General features: G+C 34.8%; 1 protein-coding gene across 2 annotated transcripts in view; it reads right to left on the minus strand.

The window, feature by feature from the left end:
* BTBD7 (BTB domain containing 7) overlaps positions 1–16058 on the minus strand; it is an 83762-nt gene that overhangs the window by 43570 nt on the left and 24134 nt on the right. For both annotated transcript variants that reach the window (XM_064486215.1, XM_031454229.2), the window contains exons 2-3: positions 6495–6682; positions 4712–5791 (exon numbers count right to left, since the gene is read on the minus strand). In XM_064486215.1, coding sequence (XP_064342285.1) covers positions 4712–5791; positions 6495–6576 — 1162 coding nt within the window. In that variant the 5' untranslated portion in view covers positions 6577–6682. The remainder of the gene's footprint in view (positions 1–4711; positions 5792–6494; positions 6683–16058) is intronic.

The following is a 16058-nucleotide window of genomic DNA, read 5'->3' on the forward strand; positions in this document are numbered from 1 at the left end:
CCTTCAGATTTCTATGGAACCAAATTCTCTCCTCTCTGCACCATTTTAGAATCTACTTTTTTCCTTAGTATTTCCAGTGAAAAGGATGAAATTTTTTAATATAGAAATTCCTTTAGTTTCGGCAATATTTCTTATATTATTCCTTAGATACTGTCTTCTCTTCCAATTTCTCTAGTATATATTTCTAAAACCATTATTTAACATGTTACACCTTCTGGATGAATACTTTAGTTTTCTTATTTGTCTCCACTGTTGTCCATCTCTTTGTTATTTACTTTACTTTCTGGATTTCTTCAACTTTACCTTTCAATTCTTCTATTATAATTTTCATTTCCAAAGTTTGTTTTTACTTTTATAGCATCCTATGTCTCATTGTTCAATAAAATATTCTGTCATATACAGATATTTTGATTCTATTGAAGTTTTCTTCTGCTCCCTTCATTGTCTGTTTCTTCTAGCATTTTGTCCTTATCTCTGTCTCTATTTGGAAGTTTTCCTCAAATGTCCAGTGAGCTCTGGATGGCTTTTTATACTTAAGACCGAGGTAGTAAATAGCTATTTGGATGCTGTTTTGCACAAGCAGGTTTGCTGCCTGTAACCCTCTCTGCAGAACAACTGGAAGGCAAATCAGCTATTTGATTGTGTAACTCCTGAGCATAATTTCATCATGAAGCCCCAGAACAGGTCTATATGCTCTTGGGCTGTTTACCATTCACCATTTCTGGAGCCCCGTTTACTGTCTTGTATCTGAAGGTTTGGACCAGAGCAGGAGAAGGTCAGGGAATGACTTCATCACTTAGTCTGTAGGCTTTCACATAATTCCAGATTTCAAATGTGTGCCTTATCTCCACCCTTCTTTATAGCTATTTCCAGATTTGGAATCTGTCTAGTTCACTTTCTCTGAAAATAAGCCTCATATCTCTTGTGTTCAGAAGGGAATTGAGGGGGCAGGTCAGGATTTTCCACCTGGCTGCAAGTGATAGTATTGTAAGACTAGATAAATGGACCAGTGAAACAAAATGAAAAAGTACTGACCCATGTATATATACAAGAGAGCTTAATAAAGGGTGGCACACATCAGGGAGGGAAATGCATTGTTTAATAGAAGGTGCTCAGAAAACCAGCTTACTATGTGGAATAAAACAGAACCATATCGTTTTCCAACACCATATATCAAGATGCATTCCAGAATGGGGGAAATGGTACAACCACTTGGTATTCAGACTCAAAATCTAATCTCTTTTTAGTTGTATACTGTGCGTATCCCTTCTTTCCAGAGTACTTAGCACCTGAGTACTTCCCAGCCTGAGCCATTCCACAGTTCTGGTAAGTGGGCTGCCTCCCTTCTCCTCAGGAGCCCCTTCCAAGCTCTAGAAGTCTACAGACCTCTCCTCTCTGGTAAGCCAGTAATCAGTTCTTTATCTGCTTTCAAGCTTCCAAATATTTCAATATCCTCTCTTCTACTGTTGTTTTCTCCCCAAATATCTTTGTCCTTGAGGGTTTACTTATTTTATTCCTTTACTATAATATTAGTGCTTTGGAGGAAATAAAAATAAATGTGTATTCAACCTGCAATGTAGGAAACCAAGTGAAGTTAAATCTAGTCCTAAAATGCCAGGCCAGTAAGTTGACACCCCCATTACCTGTTAATTCACCTTCCTAATAGTGACTGCCTACTTGTCTGAATAAAATACATTCTCATTGTGGGCCAGGAATCCTCCCTTTTATCCACTTGCCAAACCACTCTTGCTATTTGCCTATACTGCCCCTTTTTATGGTGTTCTTAAAGCTATTGTTATCACCTCTGTATCTTAAAAGGCATATGTAGTGTCAAGGTCCTAGCCTCCCCTGCTAAAATTTGTCTCCTTTTAAAACTGGGTTTTAACTTTAAAGTTAAATTTAATCTGGAATAAAAGGTAACAGTAGTTAATTCATAAACATTTGCTGAGTAACTTACTATGCCCCAGGCACTGGGGACACAAAGATGAGAACAATATGGCCTGGTCCTACCCTCAAGTTACCCAACAGTTAGTCTCACAGCCTTTCTTAACTGGGAGTCCTCATCTCACTCATAGAACACAGAAAATTATTTCAGTGACTATTTTCTTAATTGTCTCCAAAATGGCACATAACTAGTACCATGCTGGATGCATAGGAGACATGCTAATTCATTACAGGTAATAGATACCTCAGAGTATTTACTGTAAGATTAATCTGCTTGCAGAACTCTAATAGAGAAAAAATAACTGTTGAGTGACAAACAGCCAGATACAATAGTTTGCTAAGTGGCATACACCAACTCACTAGTGATAAAATTATAAGAAAATCTTAAAAACAGTGATTACTTAGAAAAAAATCTGTAAAATATTCTTGATATGGGGTTTAGTCAATATAATTATAAAATTATTTTTTAAAACTTAAAAAATTAGTTTCAGAAAAGACTGTGGTAGTGAGTACTACATGTTGTGATGATTATCATTCAGCAGCTAACATGTGACAGTAAGAATGCTTACTATGTACTGGGCACTACTCAGATCACTTAACTATATTATTTTCTTTAATCTTCATAATCCTACCTTACACGGTTACTATTCATATTTTACAAATGAGAAAACGGGGGCTTAGAGAGGTGACTTACTTTAAGGTCAAACAAGTTAAAACATGGTAGTGAAGGATTCAAATCCAGTTTGTCTGGTTCTAGAGCCTGAGCTCTTATGCTTTATGATATAAAATCCCTCTCCAAGTGACTCAATATTCTCCTTCCCATGGAAATGAGGTAAAAATTATATTGAAGTTATGGTCTATTATAAACCCTAAATCCATAATGGGTGTGGGAGAAAGATAAGACCTACATGGTGTGCAAAAAACAAAATAACAAATAACCCAAACTCTATTTTGAATAATGAAAGAAAACAGAGAGCCATGCACAGCTACATTTAAGGGAATATTTGTTTGCTTGTTTTAAGTAACTAAGATTAAGGTACTGCAAGGAGTGTTGTTTTATATTAAATGTGCTCCAAAAAATACAATTTCTAGCCAAATTACATATATAAAAATTTTAACTCACTTAATATGAAAGAACCAAGTATTATCCAAAATCCAAGAACTGGCTCACCATTTTACTTTTCATTAAGAACTTAACAACAACAAAACAAAAAAAATATTTAAGGGATGTTCTCCTATTTTTAAAAACAGTAAAGTATATACAATATACTTTGGTTTCTCATTATTTAAACTTGTAAAAAAATAAAACCAATTTGAGAAAAATAGAGATTATCGTATCTTATTGGTAATGTTGCAACCTTTAAATTTTTCTGTAGAGGCATTTTCTGACAAATTTGGTTTTACAGAATAAAAGAATGGTAGATCAAGATGCTAGGTTATTTCTGATAACATTTTCCTATAGTCTGACATCTAAATAGTCTACTATTACTAACAATGTTTGTTTTAAATAAGAAAATATTTTAATGACATTTTGATTATGATAATAAAACAAAATTAGTACTATTACTACACAGGTAATGGTAAAATAAGATTTAAAAATTCTTTATGTAATAGAAATCTCAACTTTTCCCATTCACGCTTATCAATGTCTTCTTATAATTTCTCCCATTTTATTACTGACACTGTTATTTAACTGGGGCTTTTATTTTTATTTCTCAAAGTCCTATTACTTTGTTGATTTAGCCACATAATACACATTATTTTCAAGTCAGAAAAATGTGCTTAGATTTCATTACCTAAATTAATGTCTTTTACCCAAACCATAAACATTCTTTTCTAATTGGCAACTTATAATGTTCTTTTAGCAAATACTCATTAGCTAAATTTCTCAAGTAATTTCATGTCATACAGCTTGTTTTCTTTTAATATACGGCTACAGAAAGCTAAGAGTGCATTCTGTCAAGTCTGCAAATTCCCTTTGCTCTCACAGGGAGGGTCTCTTTCCAGCTCTGAAATGTTAAGATTCTAATATTTACCAACAGATACACAATTCTTTTAATGCAACTTTCATGTATTTATTTGCCTATAACACAAAAAGTGTGCCATTCTAACTTAAAAATTTTAGTTTAAATTAAATGAAGAAGGCATGTGAGTCTAAGCACTAAGTATGCCTCATACCTTATAGGCTGCTGCTTGATGTACAAGCTGAACTTGAAAAGAAGATACAGAATATTTTAAAATTTATATCAGAAACCTTGCCCAATTGTTTGATTCAAATAAATTTGTATCCAAATGGGATTATCTTCATTTTTGTGATGAACTTTCATTCTTATTCTAAACATTTAATCATCATTAAGACACTGACTATAAATATGAGAATCCGTTACCCAAGGAGTCTTCGATCAAGAATAACCTTGAAATCTGGGAAACAAGGCTAGCTCAAACCTCTAGGGCACACAGGGTGCAGGTGGGTGGTAGCTGAGTAATTACATATTCCCACACCGATCATCTAACATTAGGGAAGAAAGAGCCTGCAATCTCATCGGTTGCTTAGTCACTAGTTTTGAACGTTTGGTTTTAATACCAAATGAAGAGCCACATTAATACTAACCCTCAATTCTGTCTCAGATGTCGTAACTACAGATTTGAAAAAACTGCCCCTGTCATATGCCAAACACTGAAATCATGCAATGTATTGGTTGTGTTTTTAATTTGGAAGACAAATATGTAATTCTAGAAATCAAGATTAAAAATCAGAATTTCATACCTTGTGCAAGCATGTTAAATTCCAAGAACAATGCTATGTGGTAAAGTTCCATGGCTTCTTCTGCCCTAGTCATGTTTGGCTTCCCTGCGACGAGAGCCTGAACTTCACTGAGACTCCCCACAGAGGGGCTACAGTGCAAAACGGAGAGGTCCACCATGTCGGTATACATACAGTGTAATATAACTTTCGCATATTTTTTTGGTATAATGGACTCATCTAATATAATTCTTGTGGGAGTCCTCAAAGTTCGGTCTGTGATTTCTTCACCAGTCCGTATCCTCCTTTGCAATAAATTTCGAAAAAATGGGGACCGTGCTGAAATAATAGCCTTGTGAGCTTTGAGCTCTTCATCTAAACAGTTCTGATTTCCACCAAAAGCTTCAACCAGTTCAGAGTCTGAAGAAAAACTAAGGACAACATCATAATAACACATGTAATCAAAGAGTCCACGCATATCTACATCAAGGGAATTTGGTGTTCCAAATTCTTCACTAAGCTGAACGAGGATATCAACATTCTGAAACCTTGAGTCCTCCATTCCAAACTCTCCCGTATAAAGGTAGTGTAACAACGCAGAAAACATGGGCATATCTATACCAGCTGTATTGATGTCCATTATGATCTCTGCCCCATACTCGGGTGAGGAAGAAAGTAGTGTTTTAAAAAATGGACATCTTGCCGCCAAAATGGCACGATGAACAGGAAAACAAGTTTCTTGAAATATTAAGTCTACATCAGTACAATACTTGTACTCATAAAGGTCGGCCATATCTTTCTGCAATGTCCGGGCTTCTGGTCTAGCCAAACTGGCTTGTAGAGAAAGTTCCTTTAAGGCTGAAGTTCCCTCATATTCCTCCACTAATGCATTGACATCTCTAACATCCCACCCAGAGAGGAGTTCTCGCATCTGCTTGGCGTGATCAGCAGACCTATTAGATTTCCGACGCTTGATAAACTTCTTTTTGAGGGTGGCAAGGCCAGAGGTTCTCTTTTTTTTGTCTTGTGGTTTCTCATGGCCATGGTCAAGGCTATATAATTTTGATTCACAACCATAGCCTTGCTGAGAATAGGATGATGTTCCTAAGAAGGAAATTAAACAAATGAAAATTTGTTTCTTTTTTCTTAGCAGTAGTTTTCAACATTCAACTTAACACATATTTTGTGGTAAAAATTTCTTACAGACAGACATTCATGAACCATTCAAATAAATAAAATTGACTTTTTTTTTTAACAAAGGAAGATAAAAAGTTCAAAGAATTCATTTTTATATTAAATAAGGAACAGGGACAAACAAAGTACATTATTAACTGTAAAAAACATTGTTGATTCTTTGGCTATCAAGGGTATCACAGATCTTCATCATGGATTTTTGGGAAGTAAGAGGCAGATTTGTAAATTAAGAATATTACTTATATATAATTGTGAAATATTTCTTTTTTTTCCTTCTTAACTACACCAAGGCTGCATTTGTATGGGCAAAATAAATGGACCAAGACACAAGAAATATATATTTTGCTATTTTTCACACCAACAGAGATTGCTAGTTTTCCTAGGGTAACTGGCAATTATTGTTAAGACAACCAAAGAAAAAAAATCAATTGTGCTATGGCAGAGTGGTTAGGATAAAAATCATATAAATCAGATTTACATTTTCTGGGAAAATAGCTGGATGCTACAGAATTATTATACATAACTTTTACCATAGCTCAATCCTCTTTTATCTAAAAAGACCACTGAAAATACAATTCTATTTACATTCACAAAAGAAAACTGAAACAGTTACCTATAAAAGTCTGTTGGGCTTGAGAATTTCCCCCTACCCTCGGGGAACATGAATGAGGATAGTTAGATGCATTAGCACCCATTTTCTTCAGTCACTCAGGCATTCCATCTGCTGGTTCTTCAGAGTGTAATCCCAGAGGCCTTTATGAACTTTCAACCCTGGATCCAGTAGCCTCTTTTCATCCATTTCTTGATATAAAACAAAAATAATTTTATTCATTTTTTTCAAATGTATCTCAAATTGCACAGTTAAAAAAAGCAAACAACCGAAAACTGCTTTTGTTTGCAAATAATGATATGCTGTCAAATTCACATGTAAAAATTCCAGAAAATGTAAATAGTTAAACTTGAATTATGAATCAGTGCTAATTGCAATTTTGAGCCATAAAATGTACCAATTATATATTTTCTAAGAAAGTAAAAAGTGGTATATCAGACTTATTTAAATATAGTTACAGAAAGAGTATTTCAAATCACAGAGAAAAGTATTTAGACTAAAAAGAAATTAAAAAAAATTATAATCCTTAGAGGCAACCACCAATCGTTATAATCTAATATTCTCAGAAATTTACAAACACTTAAGAGGTTGATACCAGTACTACAAATACATGTATGTTGATGCAGACATACAAAATGCAGATAATTGAGTGGTCTGCTGTTTTTCTACTTTATATAAAATTGTTTAAATTGATCCTTAACCTGTGTAATTGGGCATTTTACTGAAAGTGGGGGAAAGGAAAGGTGGACAGTTAAAACTAAATTACTGGGCTGGGAGAGGGATAAATTAGGAGATTAGGATTAGCAGATACAAACTACTATACGTAAAACAGATAAACAATAAGGTCCTACTGTATAGCACAGCACAGGGAACTATATTCAATATCTTGTAATAACCTATAATGAAAAAGAACATAAAAAAGATTATGCATACATATACACATACGACTGAATCACTATGCTGGACACCAGAAACTAACACATTGTAAATCAACCATACTTCAATAAAAACAAACAAAAAAAAGCTAAATTATCTTTAGGCTACTTGTTCTATAGTAATTTTGAGAGAAGTTATAATAAATACAGTGGGGAGACATAAAAAAACCCCAAAACTTTTATCTATCTTCCCTATAAAGCCCTGAAATAAAAACACTACTTTCTTTTACCTCATATTATGACTTAACATGGACAGGGCAGTACCAGTAAGAGTTAATTTTAACAATTATTGAGTAAATTCCACATCATGGAACCTTAACTCTAAGAGCTACCAGCAGGAGACATAAACACAAACAGAAGAAACTCTATAAGAGAAGAGTGTTAATAGGAGTACTTCTAAATCCTTATATCATCTGGACATATAAAATTTATTTGACTAAAAGGGATAATGGTTCAAGAGAAAACATAATTTACAATCTATTACTGGAAACAACCAGTAGGCAGTTTAATCTAGCCTCATAATGAAGGATGAAATGTTTTAACAAATAAGAGTTAAATACACACACATACATCACAAAAAACATGCTGGAAAACAGAACTATGTCAAGATTCTTGGAAATTATTTTCATTTCTGTTACACAGTGTAACCTTAGGAATTCAAGTTTAAGAAAAATCACTCAAAGTTTGTGGTTTCCTTCAATCTTTCCCCTATAAGTATACAGAAATTTGTTTATCTAAGCATAGAATTATCTACCTACAGTGTTCAAGAGAAGACTGGGAAACCTTCTACTAATTAAATATTATGCAAAGTAGCAGTAACTCCAATCAAATCATATACTCAAGAGAGCAAATTAAATTTGCTATTTGAAATTTACCTACCTGTCCTAAGAGAACACAGCACAATAGACTTTTTACCTCAGTGCACACTACTGATGAATGGCAGCCAGAGATGTGACAGTACGTTCTGTTAAGAACCACCCAGCAAGGAACCCAAAGAGTTTAATATACTAGTTTAATATACTGTTTTGTGAGTGTTAAATGGTCAAGAAAATTACTACTTCCAGAAAAGTCAGTCTTCTTAAAGTTTGATGCTTAGTGTAAGTAGATTCAGTTTTCTATTTCTTTGTAATTCATATTGAATGTTGTCAATTTTTATCAAATAGAAACTAAATCCTCCTGTGTTAATTTCAGTTCAAACTTAAAAAACAGTACGTTTAATAAATCTTAGTTTCCAAACTGAGCTCCTTAAAAGCGTCAAGGTTTTATCACACATTTTTAGTGGTTCTTTAAAAGAAAACAGGATCACTAACAAAATAATACAAATCAATTTTTGTAAATAAACAGAAACAGACTCACAGATACAGAAAGCAAATTTATGGTTACCAAAGGGGAAAAAGGGAGGGGGAAGAATTAGGAGTATGAGATGAACAGATACACACCACTATATATAAAATAGAAAAACACCAAGGATTTATTGTATAGCACAGGGAACTATATTAAGTATCTTGTGATAACTGATAATGGAAAAGAATCTGAAACTTACACAATATACCTGTACATCAGAAATTAACACAATATTGTTAATCAACTATAGTTAAGTATTAAAAATTAAAAGAAATTAGGGTCCTGGAAGCCAAGTTTGTGGCCTCATTTAAGTCAAATTCTAGTCTCATTTACTAAAGATTTGTATTTAAGACATAAAAACAACACAGACAGTCCTCTCTCAAAAAATCTGAATATATTAAGAAAAATACAGAATAAAAACATGCAAAATAAGCCAACATGAGAACAAAAAAAAAGATTAAAAAGATGAGCTTTGAGTCTAGAAGTAATGGTGGATGGTAGAAAGAGCTAACAAAGTGTTTCTAAAGTGTCACCTATGGTAGTCCTCGTCCCACTTCCTTCTTTACTCATTCCTAAAGTTCCATATTGCTTCATTTTATTTTGGATTGTTTTGTTTTGTTTTTTGATTTCTAATGATTACAGAGTAAACTCACTAACATAGCACAAAATACATTGTTGAAACAAACCAAGGAAAAATTGAGCTTTGCTTCCAGATGAATAAAGGTCACAGTATCCACAGAAGTGGACAGAGTTAACTATTCTCACTTCATCACATATATGCGCACGCACACACAAGAATTATCTTCATCTGAGAATTTTGCAAGGTTTGCAGGGACACAAAACATTATTACATTGGTTTGCTTGAGATTTAAACCATGCCAAAATGCCTTAAAAAATGAAAAAGTTTTATTTTACGATGAACTTAATTAGATATTCTAAAGCAACCACAGAAGGGTTACAAGGTATCACCAGCCCCACTGAAGACACAAGAACACACAGCAAGCACTGGAGAAGTCACCGCTGAGATACAGATGCTTGGCTATTTGCCACTATAATTAGCACCAAAGGGACAGCTGGGGTCTTACCCTGGTGAGGTGGCTTGAAATAAAAATGTCTTTGGGACTTAGGGACAGAGTCTCTTCCTAGAAGCTCCTAGTCAGTGGGAATCTCCTTCAAGATGAACTGATTTGGGTGACATTCACATCTCCTACTAGAACTCTGATACTAAAATAAACATAGGCCTTGGAAAGACCAGGTGGGAGATATTTTTTTCTGGATCAGACATAACCCTTTAAGTCCACCCTGTGTTCTCAATTCCAAATCCTAGGGGTAACCCTGACTAAGCAGCTCTAGTGCCAAAGCCGTATTTCTCAAAATTCTCAGGGAACAACTTAATTTATTTCTTAGGAAACCAAAACCCTATGCCAGTATTATGCTATTTACTTCTTAATCTAATCCTCTGTCTTTAGATGCTGGAGTGAGACTTAGTCACAGTCTTATCTCTCCAGGGATGTTTTCATTCCAGGCAAGCTTTGTCTCCTATATAAAACAGGATAAACTCTAATCTTTGGATGATATGACAGAAAGGAAAGGGAAAAACAGAGGGCCTATGGGACTAGGAGAGGCCCACAGGATGCAAATGGCCCTAAAAAGCTGATAAATCCTTTTTCTAGAATCATCTTTCTGAGGGAGCTCCTTCTGTTAACAGTTGACATGACCAATCTCAATCAGATGATTTAACTGGCTTTAAAAAAGATGCAGTGATTGTAGCAGAGCCAATTGAAGGGGAAAAAATCATGCTGAATGCAACAGAGAGAATTACCAACTCCATAAATAAAAATTTTAAAAACAAAAATCAACTTCTCTCTCCCCAAAAATCCCTAGGCTAGCACTTCCAAAGAGTTTCCCCAATATTTGGAAAATCCAGAATTTATCAAAGCCAGACAGGTTTCTTCACCTCAGAACTTTTTAGCATCTTTAAAGTACTAAGGTGCATTATGAACCTTCAAGAGGAAGTAGCCAGCATAATCTAAAGGAGCTCCTTTGCCCCACAAAGCATTAAAGAAATGGACTTACATAACACACTTTGGAAAACCCCAACCTTTGCCATAAAAACACTTTTTTCTGCTTTAGGCAGCAGAGAGAACAATGAGTGTCAGGTATCTGGGATAGAGTTCTCTCTCTTGTTACTAATCTACCACTTAAGTGGGATAAGTTACATTTAACTTCTATGAGTCTCAGTTTTTATAAATTGAAACTGAGATGTATGGTTTGCAACATCTATAAAATAAGTCAAAATAGAGTTCCTAAAATTCATTGTAAGACTTACTGATTTGGAAAATGAGAATGGAGAAGGAAGTTATTTCTATATTAAATGTTAGTGTACGGAGGAAAACAAAGCAATTGGACTTCGGATTTCAAGCATGTTTTCCACTTAGTCTGATTATTAGGGATAATTATAAAAAGACAAGAATGTGGGGCACATGTGACTATTAAAAACAATTCATAATGAAAAAGAAATGTAAAACTACAGTAATACTTCACGCCTGTCAAATCTTAGATGACCACATCATTCAAATCGTATCATTCAAATAGGGATGCTTGAGTGAAAAAGGGTACAAACCAGATGGGATGTAAAAACGTGTACAGCCCAGGCCTAATGCGACAAAGTAGGATGAATGGATGGTTACCTCTATAGCCAAATCTCAAATTTCCAGAGTAGCTAGAAATAAAGTTTAAAAAGAAAAAAAATCAAGTTAAAAGAATATGATTTCCTATGCCCATACTCATTTCCAACCATGTTTTTACCTAATAACTAACACTTACTGAGGGTTACTATATGCCAGACTCTGTTCTTAGAGCCTTTATATGTATTAAACCCATTTAATTATCTCTCTCTCTATATTTTTATAACTGATGAGTCTGAGAGGTTAGTAACTTGTCTAAGGTCACAGGTATTGCTGTACCCTGTAGTTCTATCCTTGGATACATTATAAGAAGAACAAAACAAAAAGAAACTGGACAGCAAGTCAGAAGCAACCAGCAAGAGACCTTTCCCTTCTGAAGGCATATTCAAATAGATGAGATTTTTGAAGTCAGATTTCAGATCGAGTTTAGAAAACTACTAACTAGGCTCATACATCTCTCTGGGGCCAACAATATAGAGGTAGATGAACTCCACCCAGCACCACAAACCCTTATCATTCCAGTGACACAGAACAACAATGTTTATGATAGCAGCAACTCAATTAAGGAAAGGCAAAATTAGGTTCCACTAAACATATTTATTAAGTCAGAGAAGTCAGATTCATGGAGCTGAAAGGGACTTCAATTTTATTCTGGTCAACCTTATTTTTGAAAGTGAAATATAACCCCATAGAATGAGAGAAAATATTTGCAAATCATATATCTGACAAGGGATTAACATTCAGGATATACAGACTTCCTACAACTCAACAACAACATAAAACAACCTTCAAAAATGGGAAAAGAATTTAAATAGACATTTCTCCAAAGAAGATACATGACTGTCCAAATAAGCACATGAAAAGACAACATCACGCATCATTTGGGAAATACAAATCAAAACCACAATGAGATACCCCCTGAAAACTCTTTGGATGGCTATTATCAATGAAATAGAAAATAACAAGTATTAGGCAAGGATGTAGAGAAACTGGAAACTTTGTGTACTGTTGGTGGGAACATAAAATAATATACTGTGGAAATAGCTACTGTGGAAAACAGCATAGCAGTTCCTCAAAATATTAAAAATGGATTTACCATATGATCCAGCAGTTTCACTTATGGCTATACACCTAAAAGAGATGAAAGCAGGATCTCAAAGACATATTTGTACACCCATGTTCACAGCAGCATTATTCACAGTAGCTAAAACATGGAAGCAACCCAAGTGTCCATCAACTGATGAATAAGCAAAACAATGGAATATTATTAAGCCTTAAAAAGGAAGGAAATTCTGATACATGCTACAACATGGACGAACTTTGAAGACATTATGCTAAGTGAAATAAGCCAATCACAAAAAAAGACATATAGTGTATGATTTCCCTTATATGAGACACTTAGAGTAATAAAAATCTTAGAGACAGAAAGTAGAATGGTGGTTTCCAGGGACTGCGGGGATGGAGGGAGTGGGGAGTTAGTGTTTAATGAGTAGAGGGTTTCAGTTTTGAAAGATAAAGAGTTCTGGAGATGAATGGTAGCAACAGATACACAACAGTATAAATATACTATTGAACTGTACACTTAAAAATTGTTAAGATGGTATATTCTGCGTTATGTGTGTTTTACCATAACTTTTAAAAGTTTGAAAAAAGATCATAAACATTTCCATCAAAAAACTTCTCATCCAAAAAACAGTTGTGAAGCTGTTGGCTAAGATTAAAAATTCACCTAAGGAAACCTCTTCCAGGTAAAGTAAAGTAGATTTATTATTACTACATTTATCTTCAAGCATCACAGAGCTCATCCGAAAAAAATTCAAACAGGCAAAATCCTTCCACTTCAGAAATGTTTCATTTTATCAACCATTAATAAAATATATATAAAAATACTTCAACATCAAATGAAATAAACAGTATTTTATAAAATCATAACATTTGCCAGAAATAATGTAGTGCATTTTAATCTTTATGTCTAGAAAAAAATGTTACTTGCTTTTTCATATTTACATATTTCTGATTTTAAATTGTATCATGAAAAATTTCAAAACTATACATAAGGGAATAGTATATGAGCCCCCAAGCCTCCATCACCCACCTAGATTCCAGAATTACCATTCATTTTGGTTTATATTAAATGCTTAAATTTGACGTGTATAACTAGAATTTAAATGTTTGCTATTAGCTTCTTTTCAATTTATTTTTTATTTGTGATTTATTTATTTATTGGGGGGGGGAAGTAATTAGGTTTATTTATTTATTTTTAGTGGAGGTACTGGGGATTGAACCCAGGACTTCATACACGCTAAGCATACAGTTTACCAACAGAGAGCTATACCCTCTCCCTATTAGCTTCTTATAGAAATAAAAATCTGAAGAGATACATGTAAATTGTGACTTATTAATTATCATAACACCCACCAGTTACTGAGTACTGAGCAGTTTAAATGAATTAACTCCTTTAATATTCTCAATAATATGAGGTGCCAGCCTGTTATTATCCCCACTTTACACAAAGAGAGACTTGGGAGATTAGGTAAAGCAGGTATGGAAGGCTTGGTTACTTACCCAAAGTCACAGAGCTGAAAAATTGCAGAATCAGGTTTGGCATTCAGGCTCTTATGTATCCATGAACAATGCTATCTTTCATTTTTTTTTCTCCTAAATGTTTGAAGGAAAAATTTCCAGAGCAGACAAATATAGTTCCATTCCAGAAATGGGAAGTGAGTACACACCTGGCAGTGTTACTTTTGGCACTTAAAAGGATCTCTCATATAAAGCAAGAAATGACTTAACTGAAAGGATAGCTTATGAAATCAAAGCCAAAGTGCCTTTCTGGATATTTACAGCTAGACTACACATTCCTTGATGGTAAGATGAGGAACATTTTTTAAGCCTGATCATCCAACCATCCATCATCCATCCATCCAATTATGAGCACCTGCCATGTGCTAGGTACTTTCATAGGCCTAGGAATACAGCAGTGGATTGCATTCTGAGTATGACTTCTTACGAAATTAAAAAGACTATTGTTCTGGCTTCTCAGTTTAGAGCCAGATCTTCAGGACTTAATAGAAATGCATTAACTAAAAAAGGAAAGGTCATTCAAGGTAGAAGAACCAGATGAATAAGCAGTAACACCTCTCATCCCAGTGTCCCACTCCCAGTTCTTATTATCCTAATCCTCTATTATCTACTAATACTGCAGCATAATTACATTTCCACTAAATTATAAGTTTCTCAGGGTAGGTCTTCAGCTTATTTAATTAGAATCCTTACCATCCACCACAGAACACAAAGAAAACACACATTATTTGAGCCAACAAATGTTAGCTATTATCATGAATATTGGTAAATAATGTGTCTAAGGCCTAGGGAGTACATATGTTTGAGTATATGAGTAGCAGTTGGATCAAAAAGCCTCGAATCCCATACTAAGGTGTGGCCCTTTATTCAGAACACAGTGGGGGGACTACTGGAGGAAAGCATAGAATAGCAGGAGAGAAGTACCACTATATTTGTGCTTTAGAAGATTACTAGATGACCTGAAGGCAGAGGACACTTGATGCAGGAAGACTTATTAGAGGAAACCTGTTCCAGTCAGGAAAGTGTTAATAGGACCTGGCCTTTTTTTTAATCTTTAAAACGAGGATAATATAACCTACTGCACAAGGTTGTTTTAAGAATTAAATAAGATAATATGGACTGAAACTGGAAAGCAGAAGTAGCCCATCACAAGAGAAGAGCTTTCATTTGAGGGCCTGGTCTTGTACCAGGCTTGATCTGGCCTGGATGCAATACATCTTACAGATGTTAAGATATTCTGAAAAACTCAGTTTCCAATACTTAAAGTTGAAGATCAATTCCTGGAAATTGCTAAGTAAAGGATCTATGTGGCTACACTGTGAAGATGTGAATGGACCTCTTACTCTGCCCTCTTTACCTCAGAGCTCATACTCAAAATGAGTCATGTGGACCTAAAAGCTCAGAATAATATCCTCCAGAAGTAATGGGTGGAAAAGTGAGAATAAAGGGCTGAAAAGGTTGCTCCCTGAGGAAAGCCTGATTCTCGATCCCCGGGCCTTGCTTATCCCCTTGTCTGGGTCTCTGGCAGAGTTAAGTGTGGCCCGACAGAGCAGCCTGGGCCACAGCAGTGCCGCCCACAGTGGCTAGTGCAGGAGCTGCTTGGCCCAACTATCCCCAACACCAAAGCCTCTGCTGTCTTCTTCCAGCAAGTACATTCCCCGAAACTGAGGTAGCTCTAGAAGCAGCAGAATAAATTTTCTCTAACAGGTAGGAAAAAGAGCCTACAAACAGGGGTCAGAAAATTATTATGAGGCCTCCAAGTCAGACTGCAAAACTTGTTCAATCGTCTGTTAATGGTAATGGTACCATTTGGGATTTTTGTGTTCATCATAGAAGATTAGTTTGAGCCAGGCACACAATATTTGAGTGAATAAATGAAATCACTGTTCTAATAGGGTATAACTGTTTTTACTGTTGGTTTAGTAGTATCCAGAAAAGCAGCTCTGGATGACTTGGAAAAGGCAATGAGAAATCTGAGTCTTGATTTCAATTTACAGAGGATTTGCAGAAAGAACTAC

The sequence above is a fragment of the Camelus dromedarius genome, chromosome 5 (assembly GCF_036321535.1).
Source record: "Camelus dromedarius isolate mCamDro1 chromosome 5, mCamDro1.pat, whole genome shotgun sequence".
In the NCBI taxonomy this organism is placed as follows: domain Eukaryota; kingdom Metazoa; phylum Chordata; class Mammalia; order Artiodactyla; family Camelidae; genus Camelus; species Camelus dromedarius.